Source organism: Sminthopsis crassicaudata, chromosome 1 (genome assembly GCF_048593235.1).
Source record: "Sminthopsis crassicaudata isolate SCR6 chromosome 1, ASM4859323v1, whole genome shotgun sequence".
NCBI lineage: Eukaryota > Metazoa > Chordata > Mammalia > Dasyuromorphia > Dasyuridae > Sminthopsis > Sminthopsis crassicaudata.
In genome coordinates, this window is record NC_133617.1 from 33,033,263 (window position 1) to 33,057,879 (window position 24,617).

At 34.7% G+C, this 24,617-nt stretch overlaps 1 protein-coding gene across 19 annotated transcripts in view; it reads right to left on the reverse strand.

The window, feature by feature from the left end:
* The window catches only part of CLIP1 (CAP-Gly domain containing linker protein 1), a 132,566-nt gene that overhangs the window by 70,693 nt on the left and 37,256 nt on the right, over window positions 1-24,617 (reverse strand). For 5 of the 19 annotated variants that reach the window (XM_074298414.1, XM_074298404.1, XM_074298303.1 and 2 more), the window contains exons 5-14: window positions 23,218-23,437; window positions 19,967-20,164; window positions 19,285-19,388; window positions 16,414-16,474; window positions 14,882-14,914; window positions 11,273-11,377; window positions 7,336-8,280; window positions 5,283-5,399; window positions 1,901-1,958; window positions 603-686 (exon numbers count right to left, since the gene is read on the reverse strand). In XM_074298414.1, coding sequence (XP_074154515.1) covers window positions 603-686; window positions 1,901-1,958; window positions 5,283-5,399; window positions 7,336-8,280; window positions 11,273-11,377; window positions 14,882-14,914; window positions 16,414-16,474; window positions 19,285-19,388; window positions 19,967-20,164; window positions 23,218-23,437 — 1,925 coding nt within the window. The remainder of the gene's footprint in view (window positions 1-602; window positions 687-1,900; window positions 1,959-5,282; window positions 5,400-7,335; window positions 8,281-11,272; window positions 11,378-14,881; window positions 14,915-16,413; window positions 16,475-19,284; window positions 19,389-19,966; window positions 20,165-23,217; window positions 23,438-24,617) is intronic. The other 14 variants (XM_074298432.1, XM_074298336.1, XM_074298329.1 and 11 more) reach the window with 10 other exon arrangements.

The window sequence follows — 24,617 nt, forward strand, 5'->3', positions numbered from 1 at the left end:
CAAGAATGGAACCGATTTATTCATGTTTCTTTCCAGGATAAATCCTCAGATGACAGCAATCTAGGCTATCACTAGAACATGACAAGAAATCTGACAGTGTCTGTACTCCTTTGATAGCTAGTATCAACTACATGACACAATGAGCCAAGAGACTATAAAAATATCTAACCTGAGAGAAAATTCCTTCAGATCATCAAAAAGTCTCTACTTCCATGTAGCTATGAGTTAAAAGAAAGAAAGGAAACAAACATTTATTAAGGACTTACTGTATGCCAGGCACTGTGCTAAGCACTTTTACAAATATTATTTCATTTGATCCTTCAAGAATCTGAAAAGATAAAGTCCTACTTTGATAGCCATTTGATTTACAGAAACTTAAGACAAACAAAGGTTATATGGCTTGCCCAGATTAAAAATTGTTTGAGACAAAATCTGATTTTGGTCTTCCTAACTAAAGGCCCAGTGCTCTGTATACGGTGGCATCATTAGCTGCCATGGGAAAGATTTAGTAGTAAGTTAGGTTTAAAATATACACTGCAACAAAATACAGTGTTCGATGCTCTATTCTGTTTAGTCTAGAACAGTAAATAATGTTTTCTTACCTGACAAATTATATTTCAACTTCTTCAGATCAGAAGACAGAGCACTAAACTGTTCTTCTTTTTGGTGTAGTTTATTTAGCGTTTCTATTTGGGAAAGATATTCACTTCAGATTTATGGCTCACCTGACTTATAAATGCCACTCAAATGGGATGCTTATGATCCTTAAAGTGACAGGGAATCCTCAAAAAGAAACCATGAGTGAACAAATGCAGAAACAGACTCAATCAGCACACCAGCTGTAAACACCATGTCAGCATCCAGCATCAAACATAAGACATTCTGTCTGGCCTTCAGACCCCTTCCAGGCCTGCTCATTCCATAGCTTCTCTTGTCTCCTTAGACTTTACTTCCCACACTGTACACAGGAGTCCAGCTTCTTTCCCAACAAACTCCAAACTTCAGACATTTTAACCAGCTGCCTTCTGGTCACAGGCACAAGCTGGAACACTCTTCATCCTCACTCCCAGCTCCGATTTTCCTTGGCTTCCTTCATCCCACCCTCTGCAAAAAGCCTTTCCTGTTCCTCCATAATCTTGGTACCTTACCGCTGGGATTACCCCCTTTCCTTCTGGCTATGACTTATTTGTAAATAGTTGTTTACAATTTACAATCTCCCCAGTTAGACTGTAAAAATTCTTGACGGCAGAACCATTTTTAAACTTTTTGTTGTAGCCCCAGTGCTTAGCATAATCTGGCACATAGCAGGTGTTTAAATAAACACTAGCTGACTGATCAAATATGAAATGCAAAGCCCATTCTACCATACTTCTCAATCCCTCCTCCCTGTCTTAAGCAAAAGTTCCTTTCTCTCTATCAAAATTTTTTTCTTAGGGAATGATCTAGAACTTCTTTAAGCTAAAAAAATCATTGGTAATATTTAAGTAAGGTCTGATTTCCCACCTCCACCCTCAGGTTATCTGCATTTCAATAAAAGATTATAGAATATTAGACTGTAAGAGATCTTAAAGATCATTTAATCAGAAATTCTAATTTTACAGATATGAGGCATAAAAAGAGAAAGGTCTTATTGCTAGTTAAATGATTTAATGGGGCAATAAAACTTAGAACTCTTTACTTTAACAATATACTACCTGACAGCAAAGGAATAAATGTTTTCCATATTTCAGGAAACAGTAAAACAGAGTAAGTTTGTTTTTGTGGGATGGACATTTATGATTATATATTTAGGTCTTCCCACTTCCTGGTTTCAATAATATTAAGATTTAAACATTAGTCTTAGTTTGTAATATTTATATTTTCTTTCATATTATTTTACTCATCTACTGGGAAAACATACCTTGCATTTTTTGTTGAATAGCCACTGATTCCTCTGAAGCATCTGCAAACTTTTTTTTCTTAAAAAAAAAAAAAAAAAAGAGAGAAAAAGAAAAAAAAAATTTTTATAAGAACAGATTTAATGTAATCAAACTTGATTTGCTCCCTTCAATATAATCTAATTAAAGCCATATTTTAGTTAAGAATTTTGCAATACTGATTTCCTGAAAATATGAAGACATTATTACTACCATTAAGAATGACTAGTCTTTTAAAGCCTATTGCCACACTTAGCACAGTGCCAGCACACAAAGGTACCTATTTAATGTCTGCTAAATTGGGCTTTTCTTTTCTTCTTCTTTTTTTTTTTTTTTTTTTTTTTGGCTGAGGCAACTGGGGTTAAGTGACTTGCCCAAGATCACACTGCTAAGAAGTGTGAGGCCAGATTTGAACTCAGGTACCCTATCCAATGCGCCACCTAGCTACCCCAGCTTTTTTTTTTCCCCCAAACTATATGATCAGCCCACTTTTTTGGCTCACGTATAAACAAAGTAAATGTATGTAAATACACATAAAAGTATAATGAGAAAGATTAACTGGGTATGATTTTTTTTCTGGCTATGGTCTTATAATCCTTCTTATATAGGAGGTCTTATCAAATCGGAGAGATCCTGTGAACTAAGAACCTGTGTTAAAGCTAATGCTTTGTGATTTTTATATATGGTATTTCCTAAAGTCAGGCCATCATTGGCAGCCATCATTCTGTCTTAAGATAAAGATTTTTACTAGTCTTACAATTAATCTCAAGGTCTGAATGAAAGGAATGACCAACAGTCAACCCAATCTGATGTATTACTGAAATCTGTTTGTAGAACCCATCAATCAGGGTAATAAAAAGAAGATAATGCAAATAAGAAGTCCATTAAAGCCAAGGATTTACAGTAATGAACAGAACCAGCTATACCCAGCGAAAGAACTCTGTTATTGTTTGCTAGCATTTTTGTTTTTCTTCCCAGGTTATTTTTACCTTCTTTCTAAATCCGATTTTTCTTGTGTAGCAAGACAACCATATAAAAATGTATTTAACATATATTTTAACATGTTAAATATGTATGAGACTACCTGCCATCTAGGGGAAGGGAAAAATTGGAACAGAAGTTTTTGCAAAGGTCTATGTTGAAAAATTATCCATGCATATGTTTTGTCAAAAAAAAAAAAAAAAAAGCTATTAAAAAACAAACAATGATTTAATTGCTTGACCTAGTTCTAGGGATCTTTACTCAAAATATAGAACAGTACATTTTATCTTCAGTACATGAATATAGGAAGTTCCAAACTTAGTGTATTTCAAAAATTTGTTTCTTAAGTCCATTATTCTAAACATTCCTTCAACAATGTCATAAATAGTAGCTCTTAGACTAGCTTTCCCAACCCCCAAATTTAATTACACATACCTAATGAAGGGTAGAAGATAATACTATTAAAATATCAGTAATTAAATTTTAAAAACTAGTACGAGCACATATACATTATATTCATACATATTTAAGATATCTTTAAATTCTAAGGTAGAAGATGATAAGGCAAAAGAATCTGTGGGGATTCTAACAGGGACCACTGGGTAATTCTCCAAAGGCTTTAGAGACTATGGACAGCTAGCATTACTTCAAAACTTACAGTTTTCCTCAATACAAGTGTGTATTATTAATATTTTTTTATTACCATTTTTGATCAGGATCAGTTTTTGCCTCACAAGTGGAATAGAGAAAGTGAGAAAGAGGGAAATAAATTTCCAAAAATAACTAACAAAGAAGAAAGGCCATTAAATAAGATGTGTGTATATATAAGAATAACTGCCAAAGAGGGGAAAAACTGCCCAAGTTCCCTGGTTTGGAATTTTTCTGTTTCTTAAAAAAAAAGTTGAGTTCAGCTCTACTGTAGAATGAGGGAACAGAAGAAATGACCAATGATTCTAAAAAGACAAGTTGGGGCCTGAGTATAAGAAGCTTTAAAATTCAAACAGAGAAGTTTAAAGAACAATATGGAACACATTTTAGGATAATAACATAGCTAAGATTCACAGCTAAAGAAACCTCTCCCCACACACACTTAGATAACGACTTAAAGAATGACTGGAGTAGGAAGATAAGAGGCACAAAGAAGAAATAAAAAGTATACAACAGTTTAGGAAAGATGATGAAGACTAATGTGGTAGTTACATGAACTGAGAGAAGTACAAACAGCAAGATTTGGTAAACTGACCAGATAAAATAAAAATAAAAACAAGGAACCTTTGTGGGTTAGGAAGAGTGATGACTCAAGGTTGCAAAACCTGGGGAAAATGATGGTGCCTCCAACTGGAATGGAAAAGTCTGGAAGAAGGATGGAGTGAGTGGTATTTTAGACAACCCAAATTGGAATGGTACATACAGTTTAAACTGTCCAATAGGAGGTGCTGCAAAACTAGAACTTGGGAAGAGACAAGGACTTGATATGTAAATCAGAGAATCACTGTAGAGAGATAAGGAATTTATAAGAATTTATAAGAAGCTAATGAGCAGAACAAAGCGAATGAAAGAACAAAAGAGAAGAGAGTCTAGAATAGAGTCTAGAGGAACACCCACGATGAGGAGATCTGATGACTCAGCAAAGTAATCACATAGGAAAATCATGAAAGGGTAAGTAGTCGGTTGGAAAAAAAAAACAAAAACAAAAACAAAAGAAGAGTATCTAGAAGAAGGCATTCAACATTGCACTAAATATAGCAGAGAATTCAATAAGACAGAAGATTGAGACAAAACTATCAGATTTGGCAATCACACAGTATTTAGTCCTTTTAACAACTTTTAAGAAATGTAGTATGGCATTTCAAATAACATTCAAGTTGGAGGCCTTGGAGAATGAAAGCTCTAAATTCAAGTCCTTCCTCTTCAACATATGAACTATGAAGATAAAAGGTCAGAACTTCTGGATTGAGAGAACTCTCTGCATCTTCTACAAAACGCCCCAAGACCAGGAAATCTTGGCAGCTGTCCACAGCGCCTCTTTGACCACTAGGACGGGGGGAGGGGGGATAAGCAATGAGTCACTTACATAAAAGGAACTTTCTAAAGGAATGCCTTTAAAGGAAACTAAATCTTTTGTGAAATAAGAAGAAAATGATTTAAAAAAAAAAAAAAAAAAAAGAAAGAAAGAATAGACAAAGAAAGGCATAATACCTACCTTTTGGAGCCTGATTTATATTTAACCTATTTCAATTAATCTCCATACACTCATCTTACATCAGGGCTTGACAGGTATAAGCAACCACAAACAAATCAGGTTTATAACTAATTTTAGAACTAATTTTGAGTAAAAGTGAACAGAGTAAGTCCTGAGACAGACTCGTCCAACAAGGTACTTACCAAAATCTGAAGTTCTTTTTCCAAATCATCTTTCACTTGACTCACTTCACTCAAATTTTTCTGAAGATTAATGAGCTTTAACTCTTTCCCCTGTAGTTCTTTTGTTATGTGACTAGCCTAACATGGATCGTTACATGGAATAAAAGCAAACAACAAAAAAAGGAAAAAAAAATGAAGGGGGGGAATTAAAAACTAAAAAAAAAAAAAAAATTATGAGAAAGTAAACATGGTAGATAGAAAGCTGAAGGAAATAAAGGCATGTGTTAAAATACTTTTAGTGATAAGCCAATTATGAAATTATAATTCTACAAAGAATTGGTTAAAATTTCCTAATAAATATTGCTTAATTAAGTATCATGAGATACTTAAAAGAGGCTGTTATAGTTTTTGTTTTTAACTTTTGGATGTCTGCATGTCAGAGATCATGATAATTTTGACGTCAGCATTTTGTATCTTGAAGCAATATCTATTCATAGTTTTTAGTTTTCTAACGTTAAAAGGCCATTAGGCCAGAGCCAGAAATTTCTACTTAAAAATTTAAACTGAAATTAGCCATAAATTCATATATTTTCATATTATTTTGATTGAGTATCTTTGTATCATAAGAGGAGATTTAAAAAAATATTCTCACCTAACTTCTAGTTACTGTTGACTAAAGCAACCTGTTAAAAAGCCTTATGAAATATCAGGCTCACATCCAAATTCTGCCATTTGGTACCTATGAGACAAGGAAGGGAGGGAGGGAGGAAGAGAGGGAGAGAGAGAGGGAAAGAGGGAAAGTTTTGGCAGAAATATCCCATAGTTACTGAACTTAAGCCTACTATAATTAAAAATGTAAAATTTAATGAATTGGGGGGGGAGAGTATTCATATAATCATCACTCAAAGATCAAGGTTTTTTGAGCTGAATGAGGCAACATGGCACAGTGGACTGAGTGATAAGTATGGAGTTGTAAAACTTAGTACATTTTATTGTGAGCCTGGACAAATCATTTAACCCATGTGTGACTCCTAAAACTCCCTAGAATATATCACAAAGAATTTTCTACCTATAAATGTATACCCCATCTGATGAGATTACAATTCCTCTGTATTTAAGTTGCATGAATTACTTATGTCATATATTAATTTTCCAGAGAACAGAAAGGACTCAATCTCAATAGCCTTTAATTTTTCTCAGAGTGATTAAAGCACAGAGGAATGTATGGAATCAGTACTAGACTTTGAATCAGAAATCTGGCTTTACATATCAGTTCTGACATTTTCAAAAGTTTAAAATCAAAGTCAAATCACTCAAATATTCTGAGCCTTTTCGATACATCTAAATTGGGCCTAATATTAATTGCATTCCTATTTTATAGGATAAGGTAAGGAAAAATGCTTTGTAAATATAAGAGCAACTCACAAAACGTGTAACATTTCTCAGAAGCTAAGTATAATTTAACAATCTGGCTTTGTTTCTGATTTTAAAAAATTAAATTAAAATTTTAAAAGTCCATTCTGGACTTGCAATCTCTCTTAGCAATTCCAAGAAAACCATCTAATTAGCAACAATGGAAAAGTCTGACTTCTATCAATATATTTTTATGTCAGAAAGAAAAATTATGAGCCCAATGATTTCTAATTGGGTGGAACACTTTTAAATAATTACTGAATTTGATCAACATTCAATCTGATTCAACATTGTTTACTTACTACATCTCAGGAAGTTTTGCTGCTTTAATAACTGATGATAGCATCATGATGCAAGTTAGAAGACATAGATTAAACTGAAACAGGAGCTCAACAATTTTGCTTCAACAAGCCATGTCAGCAAAAAAGGACAGAGGACCCTAAATCACAATACCTAAAGTTAAAGGTTAGCTTCCATATTCTCTAGAGAATTTTCTCAAATCTCTTCATATGAAACAAAGATATTTCATTCCAGTGGGAAAGGTTTAAGCAACAAATGAGTTATTTTGGGAATGGATAAGAATGCCTTGGATTCAAAAGTAATAAACAATGCAAAATGAGAACAAACAGAAAAGAAAAATCGGAAGGATGTTGATACAAACCTTGCCACTTGTGGCAATTTTTTCCATCTCTAAATTTTTAATTTGTTTCTCAGCTGCCTCAAGCTTCTGGCTAAGTTTTTGCACTTCCAATTTACCTTCGGAATTGGCTTTCCAAAGTGCATCAAGGTCCAAGAGTTTTTCTTCGGTAGCCTTGAGCTGTGATGTAATATTATCAATAACATCGGTTTGCTCATTGTATTTGGCTTGCAGTACCTTTAGCTCTTTTACCTTTATTTCCGCTTCCTGCAATTTGTTTAAGGCGTCTTCCATCTCTACAAGATGTTGATCTTCTGCTTTTTCCATTTGGAGTTTGAGGCCTTCTAAACTTTGCTCCTTTTCTTTAATTATTTTCATCAGTTTGTTCTTTAGGATTTCCATTTCTTTAGCATGAGCAGACCGTTCAGAATCTTGTTTGCATTTCAAATTCTCTATTTCATCCTGATAGTCTAGTTTCAATTTTTCAATTTGTGTCTTTAGTTCAGCAAATTCTGCTGTCTCAGTCCCAACACTTTTGCTAAATGAAACTTTGAGCTCTTCCATTGCCTGTTGATGGGAAGCAATGGCAGATTCCAGCTTTGACTTCCATAGAGCTATAACTTCAGAATTCTCCTTGTTAGCATGATCAAGCTTGCTTTTCAAAGACTCATTCTCCTTTGAGAGTTTTTCAGATGCTGCATGAAGTGCCTTTACCTCCTTTTGATGACTTTCTTCTGTTGCTCCAAAATGCTCCTTTAAAGAAATTATTTCATGCTGGTGGTCAATATGCATGGCTTCTAATTTTTCCTGCAAAGTGCTTATCTCTTGCAAAAGGGAGAGTGAAGTATCCACATCACCAGCTGGTTTATTGGACTCCAAACTTCTTCGAAGCTCAGCTACTTCCTGTATTCGTAATGTTAAGTCTCTTTCTAGTTCCATAATACGAGACTTTTCTGAAACTGTAGCCACCTATTAATAATAGTAGTTCAAAGAAAAATATTATTTAAATAATAAAAACAAGGGTTTTAATTAATCTTGAAGTTATATAAAAAACAAGCCATCAAGAACTCTCCCAGTAATCCATTAAAGTAGTAAAAATACACATATAAAATTTAATATATATTTCCAGTTCCTTTTTTCTTGGTTTCTAAAGAACAACTTTATAAAGAAAATCCACTAAAAATTACCACTCCTATTTTGAGATACCAAAGGAGTCTCAGTTTACTTTTCCTAAATTCACATACATTAATAATTCTATCCCTCAATTTCTGCCAAAAATAAAGGGGATTAGATCATGTTCTGCAAGTTAAAAAGAAGAATTCTGTCTTTTGTGAGTAAAGCTTGCCATACTTTATTCAAGAAAGAGTGACAGTACCTGATCCAAGTGAAAGGAGGCAGTTAAGAAAGAGAGTCTAAATTACTTATTAATTTCCTATTTTCATAGTTAGGCAGTTAATATTCCCAAGTTTTTTTGTTAAGATAAGAATCATTACTTACCTATCATTCTAATTAAGTGTCTTCTAATGAGCCCCCTCTTAGATTTTTTAAGTTCATTACTGACTTGACCAATTAACTTTATGAAATTATATTTTGTTTCCTAGCATTTTTAGAAAGCTACTTTCAATTACTTATTAATCAGGAAGAATGGAAAAAAGCTAGCTTCTGGAATAAAAAATATAGTGACATGGGGCAATCTAGCCAAACTGGCTTTCTCTCTTCTTTCCACATAAAGCCCTTTCCCCAGTACTCAGAACTACCACCTAGATTTTACATTTACTCTTCTAAGGGATAGCTCAGGCACCATCTTCTGCAGGAATGCTTTCTTGATATTCCAATTGCTAATGACTTTCCTCCAAAACTACCTTGACTGACAACTTTGTATATATTCGACTTGATTCATTTTATATTAATGCTGTGTATATGTATTTATGTATCTTTTGTCTCCTCCTGCCAGGCACCATGGTAGGTATTGACTAATTGGAGAGTTTGATTATTGTCAGGGCAATAGAAGATAATAAAATTGTACCAATAATCTTCAAATCTTCCTTGACATAACTATCTCTCTTCACAATGTTCTTTACTAGAACAGCCAACAAACAGTAAAAACTTATTTGGATTTGGCTGCCTCCTCCCTTTCTGGTAGAAATTAAAATGACCACAAAGTACACAGCAAGAAAGAAAAAAATGAATCTGAAATATTCTATAGAAAGGATAAGCTTATAAATAATTTCAAAGTCATACTGTCACTGATACTTTAGAGAATTTAAAGAATAAAATTTGACCCAAAGAATTGTCATAAATAAAACTAAGAGACAGGTAACACAATATGAAGGACAAAGTATTAATGAGGTCAACAAAGCAATGTCTTCAGTATTTTGAAAAATATATATTTAATGGGGAGATTAATTTAAATCAGCCACAATGAAGCTATTAAAATAGACATAATATTCCAAGTAGGTATATTTTTTGGTGTATCTTTAATGGAAGTTTAAAGTCTTAAAAAAATTTCCCCTAAATTCTATATTATCACACAAAAGCATTCATTTAATCCTATGTGATATTAAGCTAATATAATAGTTATATAATATATATAAAATAATGGTTTTTATACTATGAGGAAAGTTTTTGCAAATTTAGAGTGGGGATTAAGAGAAGACACTTATTAGAGAAATAAATATATCATGCTATAAGTAGTGTTCACCAAGGATAGTGACAAAAAACTATCAAAAATTGCTAGTAAAGCAAACTCCTTGGGAAATCATACAGAAATGAGAGTATACTTACCTGATAGCCATTCACTTTTATGGCAACTCAATGCCATTTGCCTCTCCCAATTCCCAGGTTAATTCCTTAACTAACAAGTAACTAAGAACCAGTTTTTAATTGCATACTTTGTGTTTCAATGAACCCTCCTTATTTTCCCTCTTAAATCAAATACACAAGAAATTTTCCAATCTGGGGCTGGGTAAGAAAGTTAAAAAAAAAAAAAAAAACCACACACACAGCACAAAACCTTTTATGAAGAAATAAAAGGGACTTGATCAATTTTAAATAGATTATAAAAATCAGTGATTTCTCATCAAAAAAATTTCTAAAAATATTAAGGATTAAAAAGGAAAAATTATAATGTAAGGTTTAATTTGAAAAATTATTTGAAATTTCAAGCTTCAGGATACTTGGCTATTCAGCCATCTGAAAATCAGATAGATACTTGATTAAAATATGTAATTAGGACATTTGTTTTAAGCACAAAGATGCGCTTATGAAGCCAAAAGATTCACTTTGAAACTCCTAGTAGTTTCCAAGATCCAAATAGAATCATGAACTGATGGCCTCGAAAAACCAGTTGTGGTCCCAGCACATGGTACTGCCTATTTATTTAGCCTCCTAACCAGGGAGATTAAATCTACTGGAGGATAAGAAAGGAGAGACTAGGATGCAAAGACAGATCAGGTAACCAGAAAACAAGGAAGAGGGAAGGGTGAGGGTAGGGCAAGGGACAGGGAAGCCAAGACTCAGCCAATGCTCTACCCCCTTCCCATCAAAAAACAGGGAAGAAGGTAGGGAAAAAGCCAAAGCCTAAAACAGCAAAATAAAAAGGGACCATGAGAGTCCAATCTCCAAAAATGAGAATGAGAGGATAATTGATTGGTTGGGTCACATCACAGACCTATATTTTGGAGCACAATCAATCGTGATGTTCTTTTTGATGTATATAGAGGCTATGTTATTGCTTAACTCACTTTGAGTGAAAAAGAGCAGTTTTAAATTGTAAAGGCTAAAGTGAAAACCTATGGAACTATGGGTAATTCTAAGCTATGAGCATCTGAACAATACCAGGACCAAGCTTAAGTTAAACCACTGGGACACGAGTCATACAAGACAAAGCACAAGGCCGGGCCCTAAAATGTCCACAATTCAACCATGGGGTCTCGTTCCATTAAATAGTGAAAACCATTACCCTAGTGTCTTCTAACTCCCTCTGGAGTTTGTCAGCTTTGGTCTTTTCAAAGAGCAGGCTTTGTTCAAGCTCCTTAATGCGGGCATGCTCCAGTTTGGTCTGCGTCTGTTAGTAAAAAGGAAGAGGAAGAGAACACAAAAGTGCCACCATCACATGCCAGCACAAGAAGAGAGAGCGGCATGCAGGCGGAGCCACCACTAGTTTGTTTGGGGTGGGAGGGGTTTTGCCAAAAAAAAAAAATAATAAAAAAATGAGCAGAAAAGATAGAGCAGGGAGAAAGGATGAGATGAAAAGGTGGGGGATGAGAAAGGAGGCTGTGGATGAGGGATGGTGGGTGAGGAGGGCATATGGCCTGAGGCAGAGAATCAGAAAGAAGAAAGAAAGCATATGAGGCGAGATGAGAGGGTCAGATACATGCAGCCAAACACGAGTTATATTGATAAGTAAGTGAAATTTATCAGCACAAATTAGATTAGTTAATATTTCTCTACGCTATGGTCACCCCTATTCTCCAATGTGAATATCTGACTTACAAACTCCATGAAGGGACTTTATAATAGTAAGTACTATGAAAACTATTCCATGATTCCTGAGCTCTCACCAAGGTCTTGGGGCAGATCCTCAAATCTGAAAAATTGCCTAATATGACTGAGGACAAAGTTATCACTCCTTAATGGTATTCGGAAACAAACAGAAGGAGGGTCATAATATGAAGGGCATCTGCTGAGATAAATAGGAAGATGTGACTCCTTAGCAACTGTTTCTCTACCTAAGTACACAAAAGTCAGGAATCACAACTTCCAAACTCCAAAATTTCTTTCAAAGAGAAAACGTGTTCCAAAAGCTACACATCCTCAGAGAAAAAGAGGTCAATTGAAAAGTCAAAAAAATGATTAAAGATTATATCCTGTATTCTCTGCCGAAACAGGTATGAGACATAACAAGGAAAAATGATATTGCTACAATTGGGGAAAGTTCTTTATACTTCTCTCGAAAGAGGAAGAATAAGCTATATAATTTGAGGACAAGAAATAGAATGGAAAGTCAGTTATTAGTATCTATAAACTCATAATACTTTCCATTATCATGTATTTGGTTTGCTTAAAAGATTAGATATAACTCATAGAGACAAAGAATTTTAGAGTTTGAAAAGAATTCAGTAGACATCAAGGCCAGTCATACCCAAAAAGGAATTGTCATTATAATAAATATCAAATTATTCAGCTTCTACTTGAAGACCTTCAATAAAAGGGAAGATTTGGGCAGATTTGAAGACAGAATCTTCTTCTTCTTTTTTTTTTTCCCTGAGGCTGGGGTTAAGTGACTTGCCCAAGGTCACACAGCTAGGAAGTGTTAAGTGTCTGAGACCACATTTGAACTCGGGTCCTCCTGAATTCAAGGCTGATGCTCTATCCACTGAGCCACCTAGCTGCCCCTGAAGACAGAATCTTAACAAATTTACTATATTTCTTACTAATCCAAGAATATTCTTTGTCCAAACTATTTTCTCTATATAAAAATAAAATATAATAATCAATCAATGGAACAAGTGACTGAAAACAGACACAAAAGCTACTCTTCTCAAAGCTGCCAACTACTTACACTGCAAGAGCTAACCTGACAATTGAATCTGAGCATCTGGAGCCAATGATTATAGCAGCGATAGTGATATAGTTGTTGTGAAGTTTAACTAGAAGAAAAAAAAAGTAAAAAATATCCAAAGAGTTCATCTTATTTTGCTGGGAAGAGCATTTTTACTTCTAAATCTTCAAATTAAATGAAAGAAAAATTTAAACCATGAAGAAAAGTTTCCGTGTACTTTCAACATTACTAGATCTGATTCAAATTATAAGAACTAGATAGTCCTTACTCCCTCATGTGATTTTTAGTTACCTACTACTCAAATTGCTTTCCCACAAAAAAGGATCCAATACAGATAGCTGTGAACAAAAATTTGAAATTAACTTCAGTGGTGAAATTGAGAGGAGAAGCACTAAATAATGTCTTCTCAATTACTTAGACACTGATATAAGCGATCTACAATTCACAGTCATAGAATCTTGAAGGTTTTTCAGTTCTACTTCAAACCTAGCACTAGAATGACTTGTACAATATATCACTGATAGATGATCATTTCTGTTTCTCCTCAGATACTGTCAATGAGGGAAAACTTACAATTCCACAAAGCACCCTACTATTTTGTTCTTCAGTTCTATTTGATGTCAAGATTTTTTCAGAATTGAGTCAAATAAGGTAAGAGATAATAACTACCAAATAAAAATCAAGGACTTATCATAGTCTACTCTTCCCCCTACACAAATTCTGATAATTTATATACCTTTACAGGATAGATGTTTTATCTTGTAGATGACACTGAGACAAGGACACTAGGTAAGCACAGTCTCAACAATTTATAATGTACCAAACACCTGATTTGTCTGAAGAAACACTCTCAACTATTGTTTATTTGGAAGATGGCAGAGGATGCCAAGAGAAAAGTTTTGGGACAGGAAATCAAAAAGAAAAGCAAGGGCTAAGAAAAGAGCACACAAGAGCATCAAGAGGAAAATCCCATGCAGCCTAGCACCATATAATGCAAAAGCCTGCTTCAAAAGGAGGAAAGAGACCCAGATCACTGAAGGAGCTTCACAAAAAGGAATCTTTCAGAAGGAAGTTCAAGTTTAGTATTGAATTTTCTATATTTTCAAGGGTGGATAGAGAGAAGTGGACTTAGATTTAACCTTGCTCTTATTCTTCCCAGAACTGGTCAAAGCAAAAGTGTTTTGATTCTATTACTTTGATGTTACAGTTGGAAAAAATATGTATGTGAAAAAATAAAGCAATGCTTTTTTAAAAACTCAGTTCAGTGAGGTTTATATTTTGCTATTTCAGGTAAAACACACACACACACACACACACACACACACACAAAAAAGTTTTGTAACTCAAAATAACTTCATCACATGCAAATCAAAAACTAAAATTGTACACAACAATGAAAATGCAAAATGTACGTTTTCCCTGGAGAATGCTTTTCTCTCAGCAATTCATGATATGAACATAATGTGGTCTCAAATGCCAACTTAGATTTCATGACCATCAACTGTCCTAATAATCACTGACCAGTAGTGGGAGCTCATGGAAAGGATAATACAAGCAATAGGAATTTTGTAAATTCTTACTACTATATACATAGGGAAAAAGATTCAGATGACTTGAAAAACTGATCTCAACATGCCTTTCTACTCCTACTACTTTCTTATCAGAAATATTTCAAGCTTCAGGAAGCTATTATCATTTCCTTAGTGGTATTGTAAAAGATGCCATATAAAAATGAAATAGCTGAAGGCCAGACCTGATGCTTCTATCAAGAAAAAAAAAAATTGTTCTCATTTGCCTATTTAAGAGTTCTAGAGAACTTAAGCACTACATATATCTTCTTCTAAATGTAAAAATAACTGTTCTGGAAAGACACATGCACAGAAATCTCATAGCCAATGTTCTAAAGGCAGATTGCAGTTAGTATTTGAGTATGTAAATAAGCATTTTAATTGTATACACTCTGGGTTAACAGAAAAAAAATCTCCACACAGGTAAGTGCCCTCTTACATTCTCAGGATCTTCAGATATCTGGCTCTTTCGCTATCAGTAAAAAATAAAAAAAATAAATAAATCAAAGAACAAAAATTTTCAACTAACTTCAACATCTGACAAAGATTCAACAAAACTGATCATTTAAAACTATTGAACATATTATTGATATAGCTCAGATACAGGTAGTTAGGCAGAACACTGTTTTCTAAAACATGACAGATTTTATGAACTTGATGGCATGAACTTTCTAATGAGGTTGGGAGCATTTTTAAATGGATAAGAGTAACACAAAGAACAACTGAAGAAATGTGGGTGGATGTGAAATGAACAAAGATAATTGTTATAGATAGTACTTAAATAGGGATAGAGATCTAAGTTCTATTTCCCCGAAATTAACACAATCAAAGGAAAGGGGTTCCCTTATTATTAATTCATTAGGCTTATTTTCAACTGAGGAGAGCCTCTATTTCTTCAGTAGTTATAATGAAGACTATAATGACTATTTGGCATAATTTTGAATTTTCAATGTAAATTTACTTTCTATGCATTGAAAACAACAGAACAATATCTAAAACCAATATTAAAGATTAAAGTGCTAAAATGAATTTAAAAGATGCCCGGAATTTTTTGATCTAAGCTTTCCTGACTGGAAACCTAGCAGTGGTTATAGAAGTATCAACTCACTCAATTCAAAGCATCCTATGAAAAAATCTTGGCATGAATAATGCTCTGAAGAACTAAATAAAGCTAGGAGTCATCAGTTCTTTGTAAATGCAAAATATGCAATGTCACTTACATTGGCAAGTTAAAGAAAAAAGGAAATGCTACATACTCAGTTTTATGCTTTGTACTTTTAAAAAAATTACTGAAATATAAAACTCTCAAGAAAAAAAGACAAATGCCTGAGCACTTCTTCCAAAAAGAATTCTTACAATAACTTAAATTTATACCTGGCACAGGCCCAATTAATTTTATCCAAATTTACTGAGGAAAAGAATTACAAGTGAAACAAAAATTATGCTAGTGGCTAGGATAACTCTAAATTGTCCTTTAAAGAAAACTACAAAAGCAGCATGTGCATGTGCACACACACATGCATGCATACACACATGCAGACACACACACACACACACACACACACACGCACGCACACACACACAGTCCTAACCAGAGCACACAATTCCATATTTGTGACTTGATTAAAACTTAAAATTTTAATTTTGGAATAGGAGAAAAAAACAGAAGGTTCTCCTTCAGAGTAGTTGTCAAGGCCCTTGTAGCTATATTCTAAACAAAGACCACCATCTCTAGGCCTCCTGGCCCCACTCAGCAGGCCGGCACCTTTTAGACCAGGTGATAGATCTGTTTAGTCTCTGCACAATCATTCAGGGGTCAGGCTGTCAATTTCAAAGAACACCTTTTAGGTGTCTCATGCCTACAAACTCCTCTTACCCCTGGTCAGAATGGGCATGGAATAATTTTTTCACCTAGGGTTCTTTCTCTACCTTATTTCCCTTAGGAGGTTTAGGGAGTTGGAGGGGTTTTACCTCAAGATCGCCTTTGGTAATAGATTCCTCCTCCACTCTGAACTGAAGGTCTTCAACCTTCCTGTAGGGTGAAAAATCAAGGAAGTTTAGAAATAAAGAATTATGCTTATATTCACAAAAACAAAAACTGACCACCTCATCAACACATCTGATGATCTTAGGGAAGTAAAATGGAAATTATTTGCCTTAAGAAAGATAAAAGAACTATATGACCACATTTCTTACTATACCAGCCTTATTTTGATATCCAGGATACAGAAAGATAATAACATATTCTATTGGGATGACAAGAAGACAAAGGGGGAAAAAAAAAGTAAAACTAATTTCTGTAGTCATCACACTGAAAAGATCTAAACAAAGTAACAGCAGACAACAAAGGCCAGGTCTGTACTACCACAGAGATGGATTTAAAATCTCACAAAAATAGTTTCTTTGACTATTAGGATTAACACACAGATTGTAGGTAGAGATTATTTAATCAGAAATATCAATGATATCCTTAAGGAGCATAGTTCAAAAGAAGTAATGAGACACTGAGGATTAGCAGGGTAGCCCTAGTTCCAGAAGTTATTTGGAGATCACGGTCTTAGTTCCAGAACAGTGAGAGGGAGCTGTAAAAAATGGTGATAAACACTGTAGGCATGAAAACAATAGTAGGTTAATGGATTAACAATCCTGAATACAGGAGACTCCAGAAATGTACAAGATTCACATAGGAAAATGGGAAAAGAAAAAAGAAAGTAATCACATATACATACGTATGCAAATACAACAAATATCTACAGTGTTTCAATCCCATATCAAGTGTAGCAAAATCAGGAAACTGTTTAAGAAAACAAGAATTAAAAAACAAAATCCTAAAACCTCCCTAGCTTAAGCCACAGGTCTGAATTACTCTGGAACTCACTGCATATTTGTCTGCTAGGGAATGTTGCCTGGCAACCTGCAGGACAGGGACAGATGAAAGTTTTACTATGTATTTTGGCATTCAGGAGAAACAAATTGCCTGCTTATTTTTCAGATTGGTGCTAGAAACATCCAAAGTAAATTTCTTATTTACTTTAGGCCCACAAGACCTTGAGGCCCTTCATCATCCTGCAGTTGTCCATCACCAGATCATTTCCAACTTATTCATGTGGTTCTTAGAACCGACCAGTTCTTTTTGACAGAACCATCAGCCCTCTCCTACTACTACTCCCCAGCACCTCATACTGCCTTAGTTCTCTTGACAATCACATCCCAGCTGATTCACACAGAGATTGCCACAGACCTTGGTCTTTTTTAGATTGACTATTCTCTCACTACGTTCACAACCTGTACTTGTGAAAGTGACAGGGATAAATAGAATCGAAGTTTACAAGATATTTGCAGAATCTCTGTAGGGAGGACACAGCGAGTCCTTGGAGTCAGAAGATGAGGCCAAATCCAGCCTCAGACATTGCGAGCCTAAGCAGTCACTTCCCTTCTCTGTCTCAGTTTCCTCATCTTTAGAATGGGGATAGTAATGATGATCAAATAAGCTAATCTAAGTAAAGGAGCCTGGCAAGCCTCCAAGTGCTATACAGCTGTTGCTTATGTTGATTCTATCATCTGATATGTCCATCACCTCCCCAAGCCTAATATGGAATATACAAAAAAAGTGTGCTTTTTCAGACTTAAGACATTACTCTCTTTTGTAAACTCTAGAATGAGTAGTCTTCCACATCTAGAATGTAATCCCTTCTCATAGCTACCTCAAAGAACTTTAAAGTTTTTTAAAGTTTCTTTTAAAGAAAAGAACTTTAAAGTTTTTTAAAGTTTCCTTTAAAATTCAACTAAAATATTTTCTTCTACCAAGGCTTTTCTTGATGAACCCAGAAGCTAAAACATTCCCATAAATTTACCTTGTTTTTATTTTACATATGCTTATATATGCTTAGTGTCTGGCACTGATAGGTGCTTAATAAATATTTATTATTTGTTGACATTATATCCTATAACAGAATAAAGCTCGGTGGAAAGTTTCAATTTTGTCTTTGATTAGCTAATGCCTAGCACAGAGCCTAAGATGCAATTGATGTTGAATTAATACTTATTGCTCAAATGACTGATGCTTTTGTGTCCTAATGAGATTATAAGGTCCTCAAAAACAGAAACTATATGATACTTCTTTTGTATCCCTTATAACCTATTACAATCCTAAGCAAATGTATCCAATAAGCACTTCTCATTATAAGAAGATAACTAACTGACCTGACAGCTCCATTTTTCCTTTTTTAAAAATCTGTTTTGCTGAAGCCTTTGGGTTTAAGTGACTTGCCCAAGGCCACACAGCTTGGAAGTGATAAGGGCCTGAGGCCAGATTTGAACTCAGGTCTTCCTGACTTCAGGGCTGGTGCTCTATCCACTTGCCATCTAGATGCCCCTATCCATTATTAATAAGAGAAGGTAAAGACTATACATACCCAGTCTTAGGTATCGAAGAGCTTTCCTATGTCATCTTCCCACTAAAACTATGAACTCTTCAACTGCAGGGGCCATATGCTATCTACTTTTTATCTCACTAACAAAACTAGGCAGAGTATAAAAACTTGACACTTAGACCATGATTTAGAATTAAAATTCTGTATGAATACATCATACAACAACCTTAAGATGACATGCCTAATCAAGAAGGGTTAGAACAATGTGAGCTATTCCAAACCTCCAAAGGCCAAATGAAAGATAAATACACATCTGATGGTTTTAATAGCAAAAATGCCACTGAACAGTATGTTCATTCCTCTGGCAACAATGGTGGTAATCAAAAAGGCAGTAACAGGAAGAATATTTCAGATAATTCACAGCTTTTAAAAAAAAAAGCCACAGTTACATATGACAGTTTGAGATCACCTTTTTTCTTCCTCTAGTTGGTTTAGAAGCTCCACCTTCTCCCTATCAGCAGCTTCCACCATAGCTCGTAGCTGGTCCATCTTTGCTTCCATTTCCAAGACATGCTAGCAAAGGCAAGAATGTGGGTAAACAAGCAGTTTCTGGCATAGATATACAAGACCATAAAATTATAACTGAATTTCTAGACTTTTAATCTAAAATCTTATGTTAAAGTGCTTTATGATTGTAAATAAATTACTCCTCCTGGAAGCTGTGTCTACATTATCATTCCCATTTGAAAGACATAACCTTACCTCAAAAGGTAAGGGGATATTAAGCAATTCTCTCTCAAGCCAAAATACTTAAAAGGATATCTATGAAATGAGATGTGTTTACTGGGAAGTTTTGTGGGGTTTTTTGTTTGTTTGTTTTTTATGACATTCCTGTCCTATTACATACAAGGCTAGGCTAAAGCAAATGACATCAGGATATGAAAAGGTTGGCAAATTATTGTGGCCCAAGAGACAAAAACTTTTCCATCAAAAGCAAGAGCTTACAAACACAAGCAACAGCAGAACTTACAGTAAATCTCCACAAGTCTCAAAACTAATTCAACTGGCTCTGGGCATGGTCTACCTTCTACCTCTGGACTCAACCTGGGGCTTATTGCCTGTGCCAAGAGGCCTCGGCGCCCAGACTTCACCTGCTCGTGTCCATCCCGAGCCAGAGCCAGTTCCTGCTCTATCTCCCCCACGTGGCTCGTGGCTTTCGCCACCTCTGCCCTCTCTAGGTCCCTCTCGGCCAGCAGCTGCTCGATGTGCTGCTGCTTCTCCTTCAGAGCCTCTTGGAGGGCGGTGGTGCCGGAGATCTTCCTGGCATATCTTGAAGAAGTTTCAGTCAACTGCAAAGTAAAGTTAACAAAGTGAAGGCCACGCCATGATGGAGGCTCTGCCATTGAAGGAGCAGACAGGGAGCGGTACATGCACAACGGGCGTTCCCTCAGCCAAGCGGAAGCGCCTCCTCCCTCGGGGGCAGGCCCAATAGCTAACTGGAGCAAGTGCAGGGTGTCTATCTGCAGTTCAAGCACTGAGAACCAAGGGCCAGTGGGTCTGGCCACAGGACTGCTCCAGTCCAGGAGGTGTGGGAGGACCAGGCCACGCAGCCTGGCTACAAGTGACTGAGACCTCCTCTATAGGTACAGATGGGTGGGAGACCAGGAGACAGTGGTAGGACTCATTGAACTAGTCTCACTTAATTCCACTTCTGCCTGAGCTTGAGCTAGATGTACACATATCCTCATGTTAGGAGAATTTGATTGTGCCGTCTACATTCTTCCTCGATCCATAATCTTGAGTTTGAATACATTCTTTATCCAACTTCTTTGAGGGTTGCAAATGCCATTAAGTTAGCAAACAGCTCCCCCATGTAGTTAGAGACCCCTCTTCAGGTGATTAACCAAATCAGTTTTTGTCAGCAGTTTGTTAAAAAAAAAAAAAAAAAAAAAAATTCAGAGAAGCCATGTACCCAGAAACACAGATTTGGTGGGGCCTACGTGCCAAACATCTTCAAAGCACCCTATATAGAAAAAGATTGGAAGAAGTGCATCCACCTTCCAAAAAGTAAAAAAGAAAAAAAGAACAGAAGTCCTTGCATCACTTTTTTTTTTAAAGTCTTAGGTTTCTTGTCCCTTTCTTTTGAGGAAAAACAAAATCAGCTAGCAGAAGACTAGATGTGAACTCCAGTAGAAAAGTAACCTCCCAAGCTAGCTTGTAGAGGCCAGGAGATTTCTTAATAGCCATCTTTTGTCTTGGGATGCATTCATCTTTAGATTCCTACCTTGTGCAATCTTTACCATCAAAATTTCATTTAGCATCTGAATTTTCTTCTTTTAATAAAGCTATATGAGTCCTCATATGAAGGGCACTCATGATGAGCACATGTGTCTTGCTTAGTTCAAGGATTAGGCATTTGATGCCAAGGAGAAAGAAAGAATTCAATTAGATTACATTACTTTATATTATGAATAAGGTTACAATAAAGTTCTAAGTACTAAATATTTCTATTGTGCTATGAATAACTTTCCATGCTTGCTTCTAAAATACATTCATTTCAAGATAACAAAATAATAGTCACCAATTTTTTTAATGTTTGAAGACTTAATTTTCAGATGACTTTAAAAAAATAAAATTTTTAATTATTTAAACTAGGATACACACAAAAATCATCATCTTTAAAATAAAAAAATAAAAAAAATCTCAACTTACACTTAGAAATCTCCTTATCAGAAAGACTGACTCATTGCTCTAAGAAAGTAAATAATAGATAAAGATTGAGGTAGGTACAAAATTTAAAAGTAATTTTGCTTCTTTGACATACTACAAGTCCAAAGGACTCATGAAGGAGTTTGTTCTCCACCTTGAGATAGACAACTGATCGACTCAAAGAGTAGAGATTGAAGCATAAGAATTTTTTATTCTCTTTTATTAAAAAAAAAAAAAAAAAAAAAAAAAAGGCTAAGAGGGAAATTTGTTTTGTGTGACTATGCATATTAGAATTAGATTGTTTTTCTTGCCTTCTCAATAGATGGGGAAAAGAAAGATGAGAGAATTTAGAATTTTTTAAAAAAGGAATTAAAAAAAGCTTAAGTGCTTAATATTAAAATGGTAAGTAAAATGTGCCCTGGGAAACATGGCAAAATAAAAAATTTCTAGATTGGATATTCTCATGAACATTCTCTATAATCCATCTAGATTTACCTAAACAAACTATTAGAGTTAGCTATCCCTAGCATTTAACGAAAGTAAAGAGATTCCTTTCCTGACACTGCAGAGTTCTGGTTACCTTTCCCCACAAAAGTGTAATAGTCTTCTTCTAGATATATATTTTCTTTCCAGATACTATTAAAATACCTAACTTTTCTCTGTTTTTTGACATAAGAAGAAAGTAGTAGTATTGATATGATTGGGGAAGGATGGGATCTGATAATATGAGGTACAACTCCTAAACAAATTATGTAGCCCTTCCACTCCAAAGTCATTCATCTGCAGCAAAAAAATAAAGGGACTGAACAACCTAAAATGATTTTTCAATGACTATCTTAAATTCTAACTTCTAAACTACCATTCCAATGGAAACTAACTAAACATAGTTTGAATCACAACATACTTCTAAGCCTACTCTCTGTCATTTCAAAAATTGTCCAGCAGGCAGCATCACCTTCCTGGTTCCAAACAAAAGGACAAAGACCAAAAGAAAAGTCAACTCCACATTACTGCTTTATATTTACAGTCTATTATTATTAGATGTAACATTTATGATCAGGGTTGATATTGTCTACTTTAACTTTGGTGCTTCTATTTTTTAAATATCCTTAAAAAATTAAAGAGACCAAGATTTTTCCTTAACACCCCAAAGAATTCAAAAATTAATATTGTTTCCTTTTACTCAAACAAGGAAACATTCTCCATAATAAGAGTTTTTAGCATAATAGAATATTAGAATCCTCAAAATTCATATTCAAAATACTTTTTCTTATGGGTTCAAGAAAAAAGAAAGAGGTTTCTATTTAAGAAGAAAAATTCCCTCCAATTTCCTTAGTTTGTCCAAATTATGTCAAAGAAACCACTCCCCAGTGTCAGGCCACTTAACTCTATAGGCACATATAGGCACATAGAACTAATTAAAATTTTAAGTTTAAGGGAATCAAGAGTTTTGGCAATGACTATGAGAAACATCTTTCTTATTTCAAAGTTACACTTGCTGTAGTTACACTATAAAAACATATGTGATCTACTAGTAATAGGTTTTATGGCAAGCAACAACTATTACACATGCCTTTTTTTTTTTTTTAAGCACAAGAAGAAAGGAATCTATAATAGTTGTTTAAGCAAAGCAAAAGACAAAACAGTATTTGCTGGGAGGTGTGAAGCATGCAATAAGAAAACTGGAGCTTACTAATCCTGTACGACTGGGCTTGCTGCTTACGGAGGAGGCTACCGAACTCAGGGAGCTGAGAGAGGAGGCCGAAGGGCTACGTTTCAGACTGCCAGGGGTCCCCATCACCTTCCTCACAGCGGCAGCCTTGGCTTTGGCTGGTGTTGTAGAAGGGAAGCCAATCTTTGTCACTTTATGAACAGGAGCAAACAAACCATATTTGGGTTGACACTGAAAATACCTACAAAGAACAAGAAGAATTCAATTTACTAGGATAATGACCATTAGAACATCCTCTCTGTTCCCTCACACACACACACAAACTAATATTGACTGCTATGAACAAAACAACAGGCATAAGATATCAAGATTATACTACACATATTACCATTCAAACATGTGATTATAAAAATATGTATGCAAAAAGTCTTAGTGAAGTATTAAACTATAAAGTTTTGGGACATATTTTATATATATGATTATATGTGTATTTTTATAATAAATACACATATAATCATATAAGATTGTGTATGTATTTACTTATTATAAATATATAAGACTGTATGTGCATATACATACACAACTACCAGCAGCAGCAGCAGCAGCAGCAGCAGCAGCAGCAGCAGCATTAGAGAAGGCAGCCAACCTTGGAGTCAAGACCTGGGTATAAGTCTTATATGTGATAATATAGCTGTCTGTGAGGTTAATAGTTTCTAAATTCGCTGGGCAACCAAGACTGTCAGTTACAGGTGAATCATTCAACACATATAGAGTGTTTCCATATTAGAAATTCCCTATAGTGATGAAATCATAGGGATGTATCAAAAATTTTTAGATAAAAATAAATGACATATACATACATGGCTATAATTTTATATTATATTTACATATATATATATATTTGGGGGGGGCTTATAATTTCACTGGTATAAGAAATTACTGATTAGGAAATACTTTCTACTGCTACAGAGCAATCACCTTTCTCTGTTTCTATGTCTCTGGATATTGTGTGTGTGTGTGTGTGTGTGTGAATATATTCCTTTATTAAGTATATAAGGAATATATATGTGAAATATGAATTTAAGAATATTTTTTAAAATTAGCATATGCCTTTAAAATACAACCAGGGTAACAAGAAAATTGTAATACAAGGGACCAGACATTTCATTCACTAGACAAAAGTAAAAGCAAGATTACACAAATATAACTTTCCTACATAATAGAAAATTCTATTAGAATAGAACAGAACAGAATACAAACAAGTTTGACAGAACTATGAAAATAAAATGCAGATGAATAGTTAGTTATCTTATTACTCAGGCAAATAATATGGCTATTTAATGAAATCAGGGGATAATTATGTTTTTCTCACAATACTGAAAGTGAGCATTACAATAAATTTATCATTTCAAAGCTTTTTT